The following is a 17003-nucleotide window of genomic DNA, read 5'->3' on the forward strand; positions in this document are numbered from 1 at the left end:
GAGCCAGCCAGGCACCCCTGAGTAAACATCTTTTAAAATACCTATTCTATAAGTGGCATTTCTTCCTCTCTAAGATGACCCTGTGCATGCTGTTTTCATATACCACTTCAAAGAACATTAAAAGATCAACATTAAAAGCCCTCTCCCCACAAGTTTTTGAAATGCTAACAGAATATACACTCTGCAAACCTGAGATATCCAGATTCTAAATAATGAATTTCTACAAAATTACTCATTTGGAAGGAATATATAGGCAACTTACTTTGCTGGAATAGGAATTCCACTGGCATCAAAAAGTTTAAGAAACACCCAGCCACAACTTAATTCTCCTCTTTCACCGGTTGACTATGAAATAAACAGGCATACAAAATTTAATTATCTGAACCAAATTTAAAAGCACATACCAAGTCCTTTAAAGGGAACAAAATTAGCATTCACTTTTAGGACTAAAAAATTCTGTACAAGAAAATAAAGTGAAATACAGTGGGTCCCATTTTCCTTGCAGGCCAGATGGCAAAGGCAGTATGAAAAGTGAAAATCCTATCTTGTCAAATTACTTTTGAAAATTCCGTAAACCTGATGATGTGGCAACTGTTGCTATTGTTTCTTAAATGATGTATTTGTGGAATGATCTAAACCATATCAGTACTACATGGGATTATGCAGCTTTGCCCCAATGAGAGATGGAATGCACAAATTAAATCATTTTTTTTAATCATCCGTCAGAACTTTACCTCCACCGTCAACTGCTGAAAGCCACTAGGGACTTGCTTGGGGCCCTGCTTCCCTCTCCTGTCCTACCCACCCATAACACATTTGGATGCATCTGCCTTAAAGAAATGAAAGGATGGTGTGATACTATTAATATAATAGCAGTTGGTTCTCTGGGTCACCTTGAGGCCAAGTATATATACTACACCTACCAAGGTATTATTAGAATGTGGAGACATTTAAATTACTATCATGTCAAGTAGGTGAGGATGATTAAGAGCACACTTATCATGATGAGCACTGAGCAATGTACACAACTGCTGAATCACTATACTGTACACTTGAAACTAACATAACACTGTACGTTAACATACTGTAATTAAAATAAAAGACTCAATAAAATAAAAATAAATAAGACTATCACAGACCCATACCTACTGGTTCAACTGTTTACATGACATGAGTTAATCCAAGTTTCTGGTGCCTTTATAAAAATTACCACTCTGTCAGGTCCCTTAATTAGAAGCATCAGCCACAAGGTTAAGTATAACTTGACCCTCTAGGACAGAGGTCAAACAGCAATGCCACTGAATATCTTTTATCACTTTCACAAAGTCTCATCCTTTTCAAATCTTCATTCTTTAAAAGCACTGGAGTTCATTCAAGTTATAAACAAATACACTTTTATTGTAAATGCTACTGAAAAAGCAGTGCTATATATAAATTAGAACCACCATTCCCATTCCTCAAGAGATTAAAATTTTATTACGTAGAAAAACCTCAATTATTTTACTTGTAAATAGACTTTTTTTTTAAACTTCCCTTTAATTGATACATTACAAAGCTTTATCTTTCAACTGACATACATTGCGAATATAAGAAATTCCAAGTTCAAATAATATTCCAAGATCTGGAGATGAAGAATTGGATCTGATAAAACAATCACCATCAAGCAAGCAGGGCAAGATGCCAGTAACCTGAAACAATAAAGAAAACTAAGTTACTAATACAAATTTAAAATGGGAGGGAGGTTTCAGCTCTACTTGTCGGTGTGTAGTTTATACCTTTGCACCGTAATAACGGTCTTTTAAAGGAAACAGAAAGCAGGTGGATTGGACCCATCTACACCAGTAATTTCAAGTTAAAAAATTTAAGTTTTGTGTTGAGGGAAATACCTTTACTTTCACTCACTCTTTGGTGAGAGTAGAGGCTAATGTGAAACAAGTACTGTACCTAAGTCCTCAGAGGTGTTATAAAAATAGTTTGCATATATAATAAGATATTTAACTTAACCATTGTTTTTTTGTAAACAGAACTAAAATTGAAGACTTTATACACACATTTGCTCAACTTTCCCGAGGTGTGCCTTGCAAATTTTCCTTTCCTTTCTCTTTTGTTCATTCCTTTTCCTCTCTCCGGACAACCAAACCCTCCTGTCTTGCCTATAAAATCTTCCCCAACCCTCAAAGTTTAGTTTCTCTTCTACAAAAGCTTCCCTGAGCCTGAGGGCTGGAATTAATGTCACCCTCTTCTGCGCTTCCACAGCACTTAAGAGTCCGGCAACCGTGACATTCTGTCCTTGTGGTGGTTATCAACAGACCCCGCCCCCACAGGGCTACTCCAAGGATTAAATGAGATCATAGAACGTGCCCAGGAGGACCTACCACCGTGCCTGGCACATGGACAGAGCTCCATAAACACAGGCTATTGTTATTATACCTGTATATGTTTCTTCTCTACCAACATGTAAGTTCCCACAGTGGCTAGGAAGAATGTCTCACACCTAACAGATGCTTAATTTCCCTCAACAAAGGAACAATTTCTTATTATTTCTTCTTCCAAACAGTTTGTCTTTATATCCAGAAAAAATTAGAAAATTCGACCCTAAATGCTTCATATACACAGAGATGCAACATCAGAACTGTGAAGCGTTGTGCCGAAATACAAGCAGTAGGGCGCTTAGATCAAACTGGACTTCCAGGAGATGCGCAAAAAGCAAGCGGGGGCACATGCAGCACGCAAGCCTCCTCCACGCCCTGTGCCCTCTCCTTGAACCCCTACTGCTTGAAGATCTTCGGATGCAGTAAGAGAAAGGTTAATGGAGGACTTTTAGGGTGCAGTGCCCCAAGGGAATTAGCTATGGGAAGTAAACATTAAAGTAATGAAACTGTAGAGGCAGAAAAAAGGTAAAGTAAAATAAACTACAGACAGTATCATAATAAGAACATCAAGATATCCAATCTTCATGTTCACTCACATCTATGTCACAGGGACTCCGTGGTTTGAAGGCACCTAACCTCATTCCAGTCTTTTTTTTGTTCCAGGCTTGATGGTGCCTGGGTACAATGTACCAGCCCTGGGCGTCACCCTTGATTTTATCTGAAGAAAGCACAGCTCTCATTAGCATGGTTGATTTCATTTGTGAAAAACACTTCCTAAATTTATCTTTTTGTTTTCATTTTCATCAGGGGGCATTTCCTAGAATTGAACCCCGAAATCCACTGAATGAGATGATTCATAGGAATTATAACTCTGATGAGTCAGAAACAAAAGTAATTTTTATCAAAGTCTTCAGAGAACATTAATCTAAAGATTCAAATCTGGCCCCATATATTCTGTGCTTAACCTAAATACGTTATTTCAGAGATACCCATGGACAGCTTTGCTTCAGAAATCAATTGCCTATCACTTAACAGGTAAAAGAGGTTCACGTTTCATTCCATTCCTTTAGCAGATTCCTTACCTGGGGAGAAAAGGTCCATGTTTTGGGCTTTTTAGGTTGCCATGTGGCTCTGACTGTATGAATGTTGCTCAGAACCTGAAATGAGATTTTCTTATTTGAGATCATGCTGTAGAGAGCTCTCTAAAACATCCCCACTTCTAGGGGTGCCTGGCTGGCTCAGTACGTTGAGCATCCCACTTTTGATCTGGGCTCCAGTCATGACCTCAGGGTCCTGGAATCGAGCCCTAGGCTCCATGCTTGGGTGGGGGTGGTCTGCTTGAGGATTTTTCGCGGTCTCCCTCTGCCCCTCCCCCTTCTCTAAAATAAATAAAATTTTAAAAAATTTAAAAAGAAAAAAACCTAACAGGTCACCACTTCTACATCCCAAACAGCAGTGAACAGGCTATACTGTGTGGAACAGAGGGCCTCAAGGGGGTTCTTTCACTTTTTAGTTTGTGCAACTCTGTAATTTGTTTTCTTTTTATATCAGGTACATATAGAACTTTAAAAACGAGTAACAAAAAACTGTTATGGCACTAATTTATAAAATAACGAAAGAACTGATGAAATAAATTCAGACTCAGATCTTTGCACTAGTAAAAAATTATAGTAAGTGAAATACTATCTGGAACAGGTTTATCAGAAAAGGAAGTGAAATTTCAGATACGAATGACCTTTTAAGAAATGTGACCCCTAAGAGCATTTTATGGTAGCCCATCACCCTGCCACTAAGGACAGACAATGCTGATAACAGCCCAGATATACAGCCTCAGTTTTCTTCAAGATCTCCAGCCGCCTAAGTTATATTCTTCCTGCAACTTAATCACACCCAGGGGTGTGAACAGAAGCCAAGTGGGGAACCTGGACTTCCATTCTCACCTGGAGTAGTGAGGTGGCACCACCTTCCCTTGACAGCATGGTGTCAGAGGCCTGCTAAAGCGCAAGTTAAAATAAGATCCAGAAACTCCTAACACCCAAAATGTCCAAGATACAATAAAAAATCATACCATGATTTATCATACCATGAATCAGGAAAATCTCAACTTGAATGAGAAAAGACAATCAACAGACACCAACACTGAGATGACACAAATGTTGGAATTAACTGACAAGCATTTTAAAGTAGACACCAAAAAATACTTCAGTAAGCAACTACAGACGTGTCTGAAACAAATTTAAAATACAGAAATACAAAGTGTCAAGAAAGAAAAAAGGAAATCTCAACAAAAAAAGAGAAGATAAAATGAAGAACCTAGTGGAAATTCTAGAACTGAAAAATATAATAACCACAGTAAAAAACACACATGTGCACAAACACACACAACTCAATGGGGACTCAAATGCTGAATAAAAAAGAGAGAAAAGAAACAGTGAACTTGAAGATAGGAAAATATCTTTTCCTATCAGCACTCTGAACAACTAAGATAAAATCGATGGAAAAAAATAAACAGAGCCTCAGGAACCAGTGGGATTATAACAAAAGATCTCACATTCATGTCATCAGAGTGCCAGAAAAGTCTGGAGCTAGAAAAGTATTCAAGAAAATAATGGCTAAAATATCCCCTAATTTGGCAAAGGACACAAACCTACAGTTCAAGAAACTGAGCAAACCTTAAACAGGATAAATCCAAGAAACCCATGCCCAAGGACAAGTACAAAAACTAAACACATATATCTTGAAAGCAGTGAGAAATAACACCTAGATTTACCAATAGGGGAACACCAATTCTAGTGACAGTGGATTTCCCATCAGAAACCACAGAAAGAAGTTGAACAAGATTTCTGAAGTGCTAAAAAAAACCAAACAACAGAATTCCCTATCTAGTGAAAATATTCTTCAGGAATGAAGGGGAAACAGACATTCTTGGATAAAGAAAAATGAAGAGAATCTGTAGCCAACAGAAAGAATGGTTAAAGGGAATTCTCTAAACAGAAAGGATATGATCTTTGAACATCAGGAAGGAAGGAAGAACAATGAAAAGAGTAAAAGTGAGAGTAAATACAACAGATATTCTCTTGAGTTTTCTAAATTATGCTTGATTGCTGAAGTAAATATAATTCTGTGTGATGTGGTTCTCAGTGCATGTAGAGTTTTAATAATAATGCTTTTTATTTGGAACTAGGGCAGCACTCTTAAGTAAATAGCAATGAATATTTGTGTAACTATTACATATCTTCTAAAACTTGTCAGTTGGAATCTGACATAAATTAGTTACATAAATTCACTTCTATTATTTTTAAATGAATCACTTCTATTATTCTGATATGTTATTTAAATAAAATCTCAATCTTTAGGTTCTCATATATGAGAACAGGAAGAGGTAAAGTGAAGTATCAAACCAGATCTGAGCAAAGAAGGCAATTGATCTTTTCTTGGTCACTGGTGACATCTACTGGCTTCTTAGTGGCAGTGGCTTTGTACAGGGTGTGTAGAAATGAGGGAGGATCACTAAAATCGCACAAGTACAGAAAAAAGAAAGGCACTGGGAGCCGAAAGTATACTCAGCATGAGCAAAGCTAAACCCACAAAGTCCTCCAAACCTGATCGGCTCTCGATGCTCCCTGTCTCACTGCATGTCACCGCCATTCACCCAGATTCGGGTCATGTTTGACACCCCACTCTTCCTCACCCACCATTTCCAAGCCATTACCAAATTGTGTTTTTTATGGTCTAAATATCCTTCTGGCCATAGTTCTCATCTCCATCTCTACTTCCTTAGTCTATGTTGTTAGCCTTATATCTCATCTAGCCACACTTAACATGTTCTATGTATGTTCTAAGTGCTTTACTGGTTATATTAACTCATTTCATCCTCACATGGACCCTAAGCGATATGTGCCAGATGACAAAGGGGAGAGAGCAAGGCCAAGTAATTTGGTCAGTGTCTTATATCAAGCTGGTGGAGCCAGGGTTAATCTGGGGCAAATGGCTCCAGATTTTGTTTTTTTGGAGATGACGTTGCTACCCTTTGACCACCACACTGTGCCATAGCCTCTAAATGGTCTACTCATGTCTCTCCTGGCCCCCCTTTTCTTCATCTCCAAAGAAGAGCCAGAGATATTCCTAAAGCATAAATCTAAACTATATCACTTCCTCCAATGACTTTCCCTGTTTTTAGGATAAAGACAAAACTCCCTTACATCATGGCTTACAGTGTCTTACACTGTGTTCCTTCCTAACATCTCCCATTTCATTCCATCCAACATTTCCTCTTGTTCGCTCCACTCGGCCACACTGGCCTTCCCCAAGGCCTTTCCCACTAAGGCCTTTGCCTGTGCTGCTCCTTTGGCCAGGTTCACACTTCCATTTTCCCTTTACCCTCTTAAGGTCGATTCATCCCTAGATCTCCACCCAAGCATCACCTTCTCAGGAGGGAGCTACGACTATCAATTTGAGAGTTCTTTTCTAATGTATCTAGTGCTGTAAATTTTTTTTTTTTTTTAAGATTTTATTTATTTATCTGACAGAGAGAGACACAGTGAGAGAGGGAACACAAGCAGGGGGAGTGGGAGAGGGAGAAGCAGGCTTCCCGCAGAGCAGGGAGCCCGATGCGGGGCTCGATCCCAGGACCCTGGGACCATGACCTGAGCCAAAGGCAGACACTTAATGACTAAGCCACCCAGGTGCCCCATAGTGCTGTAAATTTCTGTCTAAGCAATGCTTTATCAACATCCCACAAATTATGTGACACATTTTCATTTTTTGTTCAGCTCCAATTATTTTCTAATTTCCCTTGAAACTTCCTTTTAGTCCATGAATTTCCAAGTATTTAAGGATTTTTTTCAGTTATCTTCCTGTGACTGCTTTCTAATTCAATTCTATGTAATCAAAGACCATTCATTGTATGATTTCAATTCTTTTAAATTTGTTCAGGGCCACCTCTCTTGGCAAATGTTCCACATGCACTTGAAAGAATGAGTATTTTACTATTTTGGGGTCAACTGTTGTAAAAATGTTTATTAGATCTAGTTTGTTGATGGTGTTAATTCAGTTCTTTTATATACTTACTAATTTTCTGTCTGCTTGTCCCACAGATTACTGAGAGAGAAGTGTTAAAGTTTTCAGCTATAACTGGGGTTTTGCCTGTTTCTCTTTTCAGTTCTATCAAGTTTTACTTCATGTATTTTGAAGCTCTAATATTAGGTATATACATATTTAGAATTATTATGTCTTCTTGGTGAATTGTCTATTTTATCATGTAATGTGTCTCTTTATTCCTGCTAATTTTCCTTGTTCTGAATATTACTATCTTTTTTGAATTGTCTATCTTTTTCATCCCTCTCCTTTTAACCTGCCTATATTTATTATATTTAAGGTGGGTTTCTTATACATAGCATATAGTTGGATCTGTGTTTTTTTTTTTTTAAAGATTTTATTTATTTATTTGACAGAGAGAGAGATAGCAAGAGCAGGAACACAAGCAGGGGGAGTGGGAGAGGGAGAAGCAGGCTTCCTGCCGAGCAGGGAGCCCGATGTGGGACTCGATCCCAGGACCCTGGGATCATGACCTGAGCCAAAGGCAGACGCTTAACAACTGAGCCACCCAGGCGTCCTCTCACTGTGGTTTTAACTTGCATTTCCCTGAGAACTTCTTATATGTTACATATATCTTTTTATGTCTCTTGGTTTTTGATATATTTGTTTAAGTGTCCGCTCAAGTCCTCTGCCAACTTAAAAAACTGAGTTATCTTTTTTTTCTTGGACATCCTTGATCTGTTCCTGATCTTTGGGGGAAAGTATTCAAAATTTCACCAGGAAGTATGATGATGTCAGCTTTAGCTTTCTCTTATTGCCCTTTACCAATTTGAGGAGGTTCCCTTCTGTTCCTACTCTGCTGAGAATTTTTTAAAAATCATGAATGGGTGTTGAAATTTGTCAAATGCTTTTTCTATATCTTTTGAGATGATCACATGACTTTTCTACTTTAGTTCTGTTAATATGGCAAATTACAATGATCTATTTTCAAGTGTTAAATGTTGGTTACACAGGTGTGTACAACTGAATTCCTAAAATAAACTCCAATTAGTCATGATATATTATCCTTTTTATATATTGCTAGATTCAATTTGTTAATACTTTGTTTAGGATTTTAGTGTCACTATTCATGATGGATACTGGTCTTGTAATTTCTCTTTTTTGTAATGTCTTGTCATGTTTTGGTATCATGTTTTTCCTGGCCTTATAAAATGAGTTGGGAAGCATTTCCTCTTTATCTGTTCTTTGGAAGAGTTTATGTACTATTGCTATTATTTCTTGCTTAAATGTTTAGGGAAATTCACCAGTGAAGCCATATGGGCCTAGAGTTTTCTTTGTTGGAAGATTTTTAATTACATTTTCAATTTTTTTTAAACAGAGTTTACAACTTTCCTATTTCTTCTTATGTCAGTTTTGATAAATTATGATTTTCAAGGCATTTACCTATTTATCTACATTGTCAAATTTATTGGCATAAGGATGTTTATGATATCCCTTTATCATCCTTTTAATGTCTGTGGATCTGTGGTGAGATCTCCATTTTCATGTCAGATACTGATCATTTGTTTTCTTTTTCTCTTTTTCTCTTTTATCAGTGTTACTAGGCATTTTTCAATTTAGTAAACTTTTCAAAGGATAAACTTTTGCTTTTTTTGATTTTCTCTTTTGTTCATCTGTTTTCTATTTCATTAAATTCTACTCTTTTTTGGCATTTTAAATTTAGGTTTGTTTTGTTTAAGTTTAACGGTTTTTTTTTTTCATTGAATTCCACTCTTATCTCTAATAGTTCCTCCATCTTACTTTCTTCTGGTTTAACTCACTCTTCCTTTTCTAGCCTCTTGAGTTGGTAGCTTAGATCACTGATTTTAAATCTTTCTTTTTGGCTCTTCAGTTAAAGCTACAAATTTCCAGCTAAGCACTGTATTTAAGCTGTATCTCACAAACAAATCAATTCTTTAAGAGTCATTTAGATTCTTTCATTTAGATTCTTTAGATTCTGTACACTCAAGACGTGAACTATATACAATACTAGAAGATAGGCATCAGTACCTTTTTTGTAAGTGAGAAATCTAAGGCTTTAGAGGAGTTAACTGTGATATATATACGAACATCATGCACTTAGCAACTGAAAGAGCCAGGAATTAAGCCTATGTCATCAGAACCCTTATGGTCTGCATTCTATCACATATTATTTTATACGTATACACACGCATACAGAGAGAGAGAGAGACAAAGACATAGACATACCCCAGGCAGTACATGTTTAATATGTGGCCTTAACAAAATATTTTTCCAGACTGATGTGAACTGATTTACTCCTCAGTAAGCTCACCTTATTACCATCAAATAGACAGAGGCGTACGTGTCTACTGAGAACCTGGATGCTCATTCCTGGAAGAGGAATCATTTTACAGCTCCAGAGGGTCAGAATGAATGAAACACGACTTGGTCTTGACCTAATCTGAGAGAAAAATTAGTTATAAAATAGGTTTATTTTATGGCTTATAAACAAATTCATTTTCAAAGCATCTTTTATAAATACTTAAAATGTATAGAGAATAAAAAAGGATGAAAAAAATTTACACATAAATATACACAAAAAAAGTTTCAATAGTCTGCTCAAATTAAAATAAAAAACTTAGGTAAATTTTCCATAAATCTTTGTATTTGAAATATTTGCATTTTGGGGATAAATACATAAAAATCATAATGAAAAAACAGTCAGTACAATCAGGTAAAATGAATGACCTGATTATGGAATCACTGCATTCCAGTTCATTCTTACATAATGTGGGTAAGTGTAGAAGGTCACCATAGCATAATAACCAATGACATCTGGCATTAATATGGAATCATGGCATTCTGGGTTCATTCTTATAGTTCATATATAATGTGGGTAAGTGTAGGTCACCATAGCATAATAACCAATGACAGCCGGCATTAATATTATCCATCTGGCTCCTCCTTGTTTTAATTCCAAGCATTTACCTACATTGCTCCTTGGCTTCTTATACAGATGTTTTGATGGCGAGAATGCACTGACCATTGGATAGCATTATTCAGTTTTACTTCACAAGTATAGTTCAGAAAGTCTATAAATAAATTGGCACTCTGGTTTCTTATTTAAAAACATCTTTGGGGCACCTGGGTGGCTCAGCCGTTAAGCGCCTGCCTTCGGCTCAGGTCATGATCCCAGGGTCCTGGGATCGAGCCCTGCACCGGGCTCCCTGCTCCGTGGGAAGCCTGCTTCTCCCTCTCCCACTCCCCCTGCTTGTGTTCCCTCTCTCGCTGTGTCTCTGTCAAATAAATAAAAAATCTTTTAAAAAATAAATAAATAAAAATAAAAACATCTTCAACTCAACATTCTGCTTTATGGTCATCGGCCTTTTCATTTAAAGACCTTATATCATTGAAAAAATGAGACAATATCTAACAGCTTGTCAACATTTTCAATTTAAGAAACGAGAGCTGAATATTTAGCTCTCTGGGTACAAGTTCATAAAACTGAATGCCATTTACTCAAGTACTAGTACACTAAACAGACAAAATACAACATCTTTGCTGACTTGCAATAAAAGATACTTCACACTAAGAAGGGTCCCAGGCAATGCTCGGATTGAGAGGGGAAAATTCTACACCACTTCTCCCCACAAAACCTGACCACACTGGGTCCTCTTATTTTTCCCTTGAGGCTCTGAGAGAGGAAGGGAGAAAAGGCAGAAGGTAAACAGGAAGGGGAGTGATGTGCTCTAATGTGGTTCATATCTGCTAAAAAGGAAGAGAGTAGAATTAAATATCAAGAGTATTTCCTACTTCAAGTACTCGGGATACCAGGAATCTTTTACTCTAAGCTCTCCCCAAAAAAGTATAATCATAAAGGACTTTCAACTTCCTCATTCCCACTTAATGAAAAAAAATGTTACTACTACTACTACTGATATTGGCTAATATTTACTGAGTTATCATGTACCAGACACTGTTCTAAGCCCTCCACACATACATTGTAATTCTCATAATAACCCTACGTTAGAAGTATTATTATCATTCCCTTTTTCACCGAGGCAAAGAATGAGTAAGAGAGATAACTAGTATTACTTCCTTTGTAACAATGGAAGAAGAGAGCGACACTTTCATTGTCTTAGCAATGAAATGATCACTGAGTGTTTAAAAATTAAAATACAGAAATAATGTTTTAATTTTCTAGAATGCATTAATCAATTTACATGCTATTTGTATACTTGCAACCATAACCAAATATGGAAAGGTATAATTCTGCTGATAGCAACCATACTCACAGTGCCTGTTTTAGCATCCCACATTAGATCTCTGAAGGCCAGTTGTGAAGTAGTGAGCTCTGGCTGTAAGAAGTAACTTGCTCGAAACTGATTCCCTGAAAAAACAATTTTTCCTTTATCTTCTTACAAAGAAAGGAATGAAATCCAAAGCCAAAAATGTATGATGTTATGTGACAAATTTAGGAAACAGACATCCAAAATGTCAAGCTGCTTACTAGGAACTTGCTTTCTAAAACATATATGCCAATAGAGATTTGTTTACCTGTAAGAATAACAGTAGAAAAAGTAAAAACAGAAGCACATAAGAGCTGATCTTAAAGCAGCTTTAAGAAAGATCTTAAAAACTTTTAGGCCAATAACGTGCCCTGTGATGAAGATGATCCATTCAAATATTTTTGTAAAATGCAGAAAATGTGTAAATACTCTTTAGAAAAATATATAATTATTAATTTTATTTCTTAAAACAAAACCATTATTATACTGTTTTCCCATACTTTATTATGAAGAATACTGATTACAAAATCATTTATTCATTTGAGAAATCATTTCTGAGTTCCCACTGTGTGCCAAGCACTCTGCTAGGACCTGCAAATACATATGTGAATCAGAGAAATACAGCCCCTGCCCTTATTAGTTTACAGTTAAGTGGGGGAAATAATTTTAAAAAAATAAGTAGATGAGAGAATAAAATAATTATAAACTAACTTAGATCCATAAAGGGTGCTCAAGTGGAAGGGTGTTTTTCAAAGAGGACATCTCTGAGAAGATGGAATTCCCCTGGGATGCAAAGGATGAGAAGGAGATGGGCCTTCAGGGAGGGCTGAGAAGAGCCTTCCTGGCCGAGGAACCTCAAAGCAGCCCTTCCACAGATAACTCAACAACTCAGGGTATATAGGAGATCCTCCCCCAACATTATTTCTCTTTAATGAGCTTATGAACAAATGTTGTTAAGTACAGAGAAATCCAAGAACAAATAAGAAAACGGAAATGCAAATGGATAATAATTCTTCAGAAAAATCTTTCTGTGAAGAAAGGGAGAGAAAGGGAGGCTTTGGCTAACGTGGGATAGGGTGAGAGGAGCTAGGTCTTAAAGGTATCAGGCATGCTGGTAGACTGATGAGGGCAGGAGCCGGTGCAGGGAAGGGGTGGTGGTGGGCTGAAGATACACAAAAGGACTCATAATTAGAAGAGTCATATTTTTTGAAATAAAGCAAAGGGGCTAGAAGCCAGAGCACAGGTAAACAGACTGGAATCTAAGAGGATCAGGGATCCTTCCTCCACTGTCATAGGAAAAATGAAGGAAATGAGGAGTACCAAAAAGATGTGATATTCAACATCTTTTTAAACATCTTATTTTGGCTAAAACAATACCATTAGACATAAAGCCTGACTGCTTAACTCTAAGCTTGTGGTGGCTCAAAGACACCTGTTACCTTCCTCCAGAAGCTGGAAGAGTGTGGAAGGCCGAAACCCTGCAGGAATAGCTCCCATTGTGGTCAACACATCAACAGTGTTTATCTGCTGAAGACAGTAAAGACAAAACTGAGTTGCTTGTTTTCATTCATGTTTCCTCACCTCCATGATACTTTCTCTTATCACTATAGCAACTACGACCCAGAAAAGGAAATCACAAACACAGACTTTAGTGGACAAATACAGCAGTTTAACCTCAAATTCCAGAGGATGCCATCCATCACTCAATCCTCGTTATCTCCCAAGAACCTAAGCCCCATGCAATACCCGGTGAGCAGAGCTCTGTGCTCCAGACCAGGTGCTTCCTGCACATCTTTCATCAAAACGTCCTGACCCCGGTCCCACTCTACTATGTACTGCCACGTAACAGATGAGTTAACATCAGAACCTGATATGCACTGAAGAATTCATGGCTTTTTTGTATATGTGTACATACACACACATACATACATATGAGCACATCCATGTAAGCGATAAGTAGGGTAAGACATCAGAAAGGGTATTGACTGAACTATTAATGGTGATTAGTTATGGGAGGGAAGGAGTGGATTTTCATTTTGTTATGTAACTCTTTTAAATGATAGGAATATGGATAATTTCTTACTTTTTTGAGCTTTTTGGAATTTTTCATATTAACTGAATTTAACATCAGCCTTTATCCAAATGGTAGAAAATTCAGGCAGAATCAGTAAGAGATAGTTGCAAGTCCTCAAATCTACTCTTCTTACAGAAAAGGCCTAAGGAGAAATATTACTTGGAGCATAGGCTTATTAAGCCAGAACCGTATGTTTTATACTCTGTACATTCCATGCCCTGTACCCTGTTTAAGATCCGATGTTATCTTCCAAAGTCTCCATCCTGTTTTGAATCTGCACTCTAACAGAACTGTTAGGTAACAAAACATGACATCATTAACAGAACAGGTGATACCAACCTCTGAAATAGCTTTTCGGACAGCACTCCAGTGAGAATCAGTTCTGGGGGGCACAAAATAGCAAGGTGAGTGCACAGACAGTTCAGACAGCTCATGCTTATTGACTCAATTAGGGAGCGTCTTCAATCAAAGAACAAAGTATTTAATTGTCAATAAGTTCTAAAAACTTAAAAGTCTCTAAATGAAACCAAGAAAGGATAGTATCATGTACTAAAAATAATCACGAAATTAAAGTAATACTGATCTTTAAGCAAATAGTAACTCAAACTGCAAGTTGTTTCCCTTTCAAAAATTCTTGAATTATTTACAACAGTAAAAATAAACAAAAAGTTTCTTAAACTCACTCTGATATCCTCTCACACCTTTTACCTTTGTTTAACTTCTTCCCCTTCTGCTGTTTGGTCCCCCACCTCTACATCTTCTTCGCTGCCTTCACTTGAGTCTTGGCCTTCTTTATCATAGGGCTGAAAAATTATTGAAATATGAAGTGCTTTTTACCTAATGCAAAAATCAACCAATAAAAATACTTTCAGAAAGGCTCAACTATAGGTGGGAATGTACACGATGGGTATATCAGAAATCAGTGGGAAAAAGATTTCAACATATTGTCAATAACTTCACTATTTGAAAAATTTACAAGGATAGAGGTAGAGAGCAAGTTTAATCAAGATAAATTCCAAGCAGAATTTATTTCAATAAATAAAAAAAGAAAGTAGAAATAAAAGAAGTTAGAAGTGTTAAAGTGTTTAGAAAAGTGTTAGAAGAAAAGTGTTAGAAGAAAATAATGTTGAGATGGGGAAGTCCTTTCCAATTTTAGTACCAAAATGAAAAATCATGGACACATTGACAGACTTAGCAACATAAAAAATAAACACGGTTCAAAGTCAAAAAAGAAAATACCTGTCACAGATTTCCAAGGGTTAATACCCTTATCCTGAAAATATTACAATACTCTTATAAATCAATACAATTAAAAAAAAAAGTCTCGGGCGCCTGGGTGGCTCAGTTGGTTAAGCGACTGCCTTCAGCTCAGGTCATGATCCCAGGGTCCTGGGATCGAGCCCCGCATCGGGCTCCCTGCTTGGCGGGAAGCCTGCTTCTCCCTCTCCCACTCCCCCTGCTTGTGTTCCCTCTCATGCTGTCTCTCTCTCTCTCCCTGTCAATTAAATAAATAAATAAAATCTTTAAAAAAAAAAAAAAGTCTCTTAGAAAAATAGTCAAAAGAACTGAAAAGGCAATTTACAAAGAAGACATAGAAATGATTATAAAGTATATGAAATGATGCTCAACCTTTTTAGCAGTACAATGAAGGCAAATAAAAACAATAATGGGCCTCTTTTTGCCTACCACACTGGCAAAAGGATGGATGGCAGCCATCCGTGGCACATGTATGGGGAAAAAGTATTCTCAGATGCTGGGGATGAGGGAACAAATAAGCATGACTTTTCTGAAAGGCAAAATGGCAAACTAAATCAAAATATAAAGGTGTAAACCTTTGAACCAGCAATGAACACCTAGGAATTTATCTGAGGGGAATAAATCAGACAAATCTACAAAGATGTCTGTGCAGACTGATTACAACACAGGTTGTTGGTTGTCTACCACCTAAACTCCACCTTTTTTCTTTTTCTTTTTTTTAAATTTTATTTAATTTTTTGACAGAGAGAGACACAGCAAGAGAGGGAACACAAGCAGGGGGAGTGGGGGAGGGAGAATCAGGCTTCCCGCTGAGCAGGGAGCCTGATGCGGGACTCGATCCCAGAACCCTGGGATCATGACCTGAGCCGAAGGCAGACACTTAACAACTGAGCCACCCAGGCGCCCCTCCACCTCTTCTTTTCTAACAGAATCCCTGATTTTAGCAATGAGCAGCTAAAAGTCTACATTTTCCAAATCCTCTTTGCAGCTAGGTGTTAACAACAGACTCAATTCTGATCAAGGAGATATCATTGGAAGGTTTTTTGTAAATTCCAGGAAACCATCTTAAAAAGACAGCAGGTCATGCCTTTTGGCTTCTTATTCCCCTTTCTTCTTTTGCTTCTTGGAATCATTAAAATATCTAGCAGCCAATTTACCTATCTCTTAGATAACCTTTGGAAGACTTGCATCTCACTTAAGTACAGAGTGAAATATTAGATGGGGCCTTCACATTCCTTTCATTGCCTACCTCCACACTTCTTCCATGCATGAGACAAATATGCTTCTACCTTATTTAAGCCACCATTTGGGGGGATCTTTTGTATCTCACAGTGGAAGCTAACTGTAGCTCCGTGCAACATAATCTGTAGTTCTTACAGGTTGGAAACATGTCCATCTACATGAAATTGGAATACTATGCTACCAATGAAAAAGATGATTCAAACCTGAACTGTGCAATATAGCAGCCACTCGCCACGTGTGGCTACGGACACTTGAAGTGAGACTATTTCAAACTGAGATGTGCTATTTTGGTGTAAAATATACACTGGAATTTGAAGACTTGGTATGAAAAAAAAGAAAAAAATTTTTTAATATTGATTACAGGCTGAAATGATAATATTTTGATATATTAGATAATATATATTATTAAAAATGTCACCTGTTTTTTTTTCCTTTTTTCAAATGCATGTTGTATAATAAAAAATATATATATATTTAGTTTTTATTCCCAGTTCTTGGCAAGAGTTCCTAAAACTCTTGGAACTTCCTGAGTGATAGGAGTGTCTTATGTTATTCATAACAAGCCCCTTTCAACCAGACTTGAGTTTATGCTAATGAGGTGATAGGGTGGGGGTGGGGCGCAGGCTGCCAGAGGGACCAGCCATGTGATTAGAGGGTTAGAACTTTCAGGGCACCACCACTACCACCCTCCTCACCTTCAGCGAGGATAAAGGAGCAGGAAACTGAATTCAG

The 17003-nt window shown here is 37.3% G+C and overlaps 1 protein-coding gene across 5 annotated transcripts in view; it reads right to left on the reverse strand.

Moving 5' to 3' along the window:
• Positions 1–17003, reverse strand: part of NPHP1 (nephrocystin 1) — a 54261-nt gene that overhangs the window by 22159 nt on the left and 15099 nt on the right. For 3 of the 5 annotated variants that reach the window (XM_064572191.1, XM_045884525.3, XM_064572192.1), the window contains 8 exons: positions 14481–14575; positions 14112–14154; positions 13138–13225; positions 11705–11799; positions 9742–9870; positions 3455–3529; positions 1578–1688; positions 263–345 (listed from right to left, as the gene is read on the reverse strand). In XM_064572191.1, coding sequence (XP_064428261.1) covers positions 263–345; positions 1578–1688; positions 3455–3529; positions 9742–9870; positions 11705–11799; positions 13138–13225; positions 14112–14154; positions 14481–14575 — 719 coding nt within the window. The remainder of the gene's footprint in view (positions 1–262; positions 346–1577; positions 1689–3454; positions 3530–9741; positions 9871–11704; positions 11800–13137; positions 13226–14111; positions 14155–14480; positions 14576–17003) is intronic. The other 2 variants (XM_064572193.1, XM_054509713.2) reach the window with 1 other exon arrangement.

This window comes from Mirounga angustirostris, unplaced genomic scaffold, assembly GCF_029215605.1.
Source record: "Mirounga angustirostris isolate CCGP_5_RB_7025 unplaced genomic scaffold, mMirAng1.0.hap1 SCAF_10, whole genome shotgun sequence".
In the NCBI taxonomy this organism is placed as follows: domain Eukaryota; kingdom Metazoa; phylum Chordata; class Mammalia; order Carnivora; family Phocidae; genus Mirounga; species Mirounga angustirostris.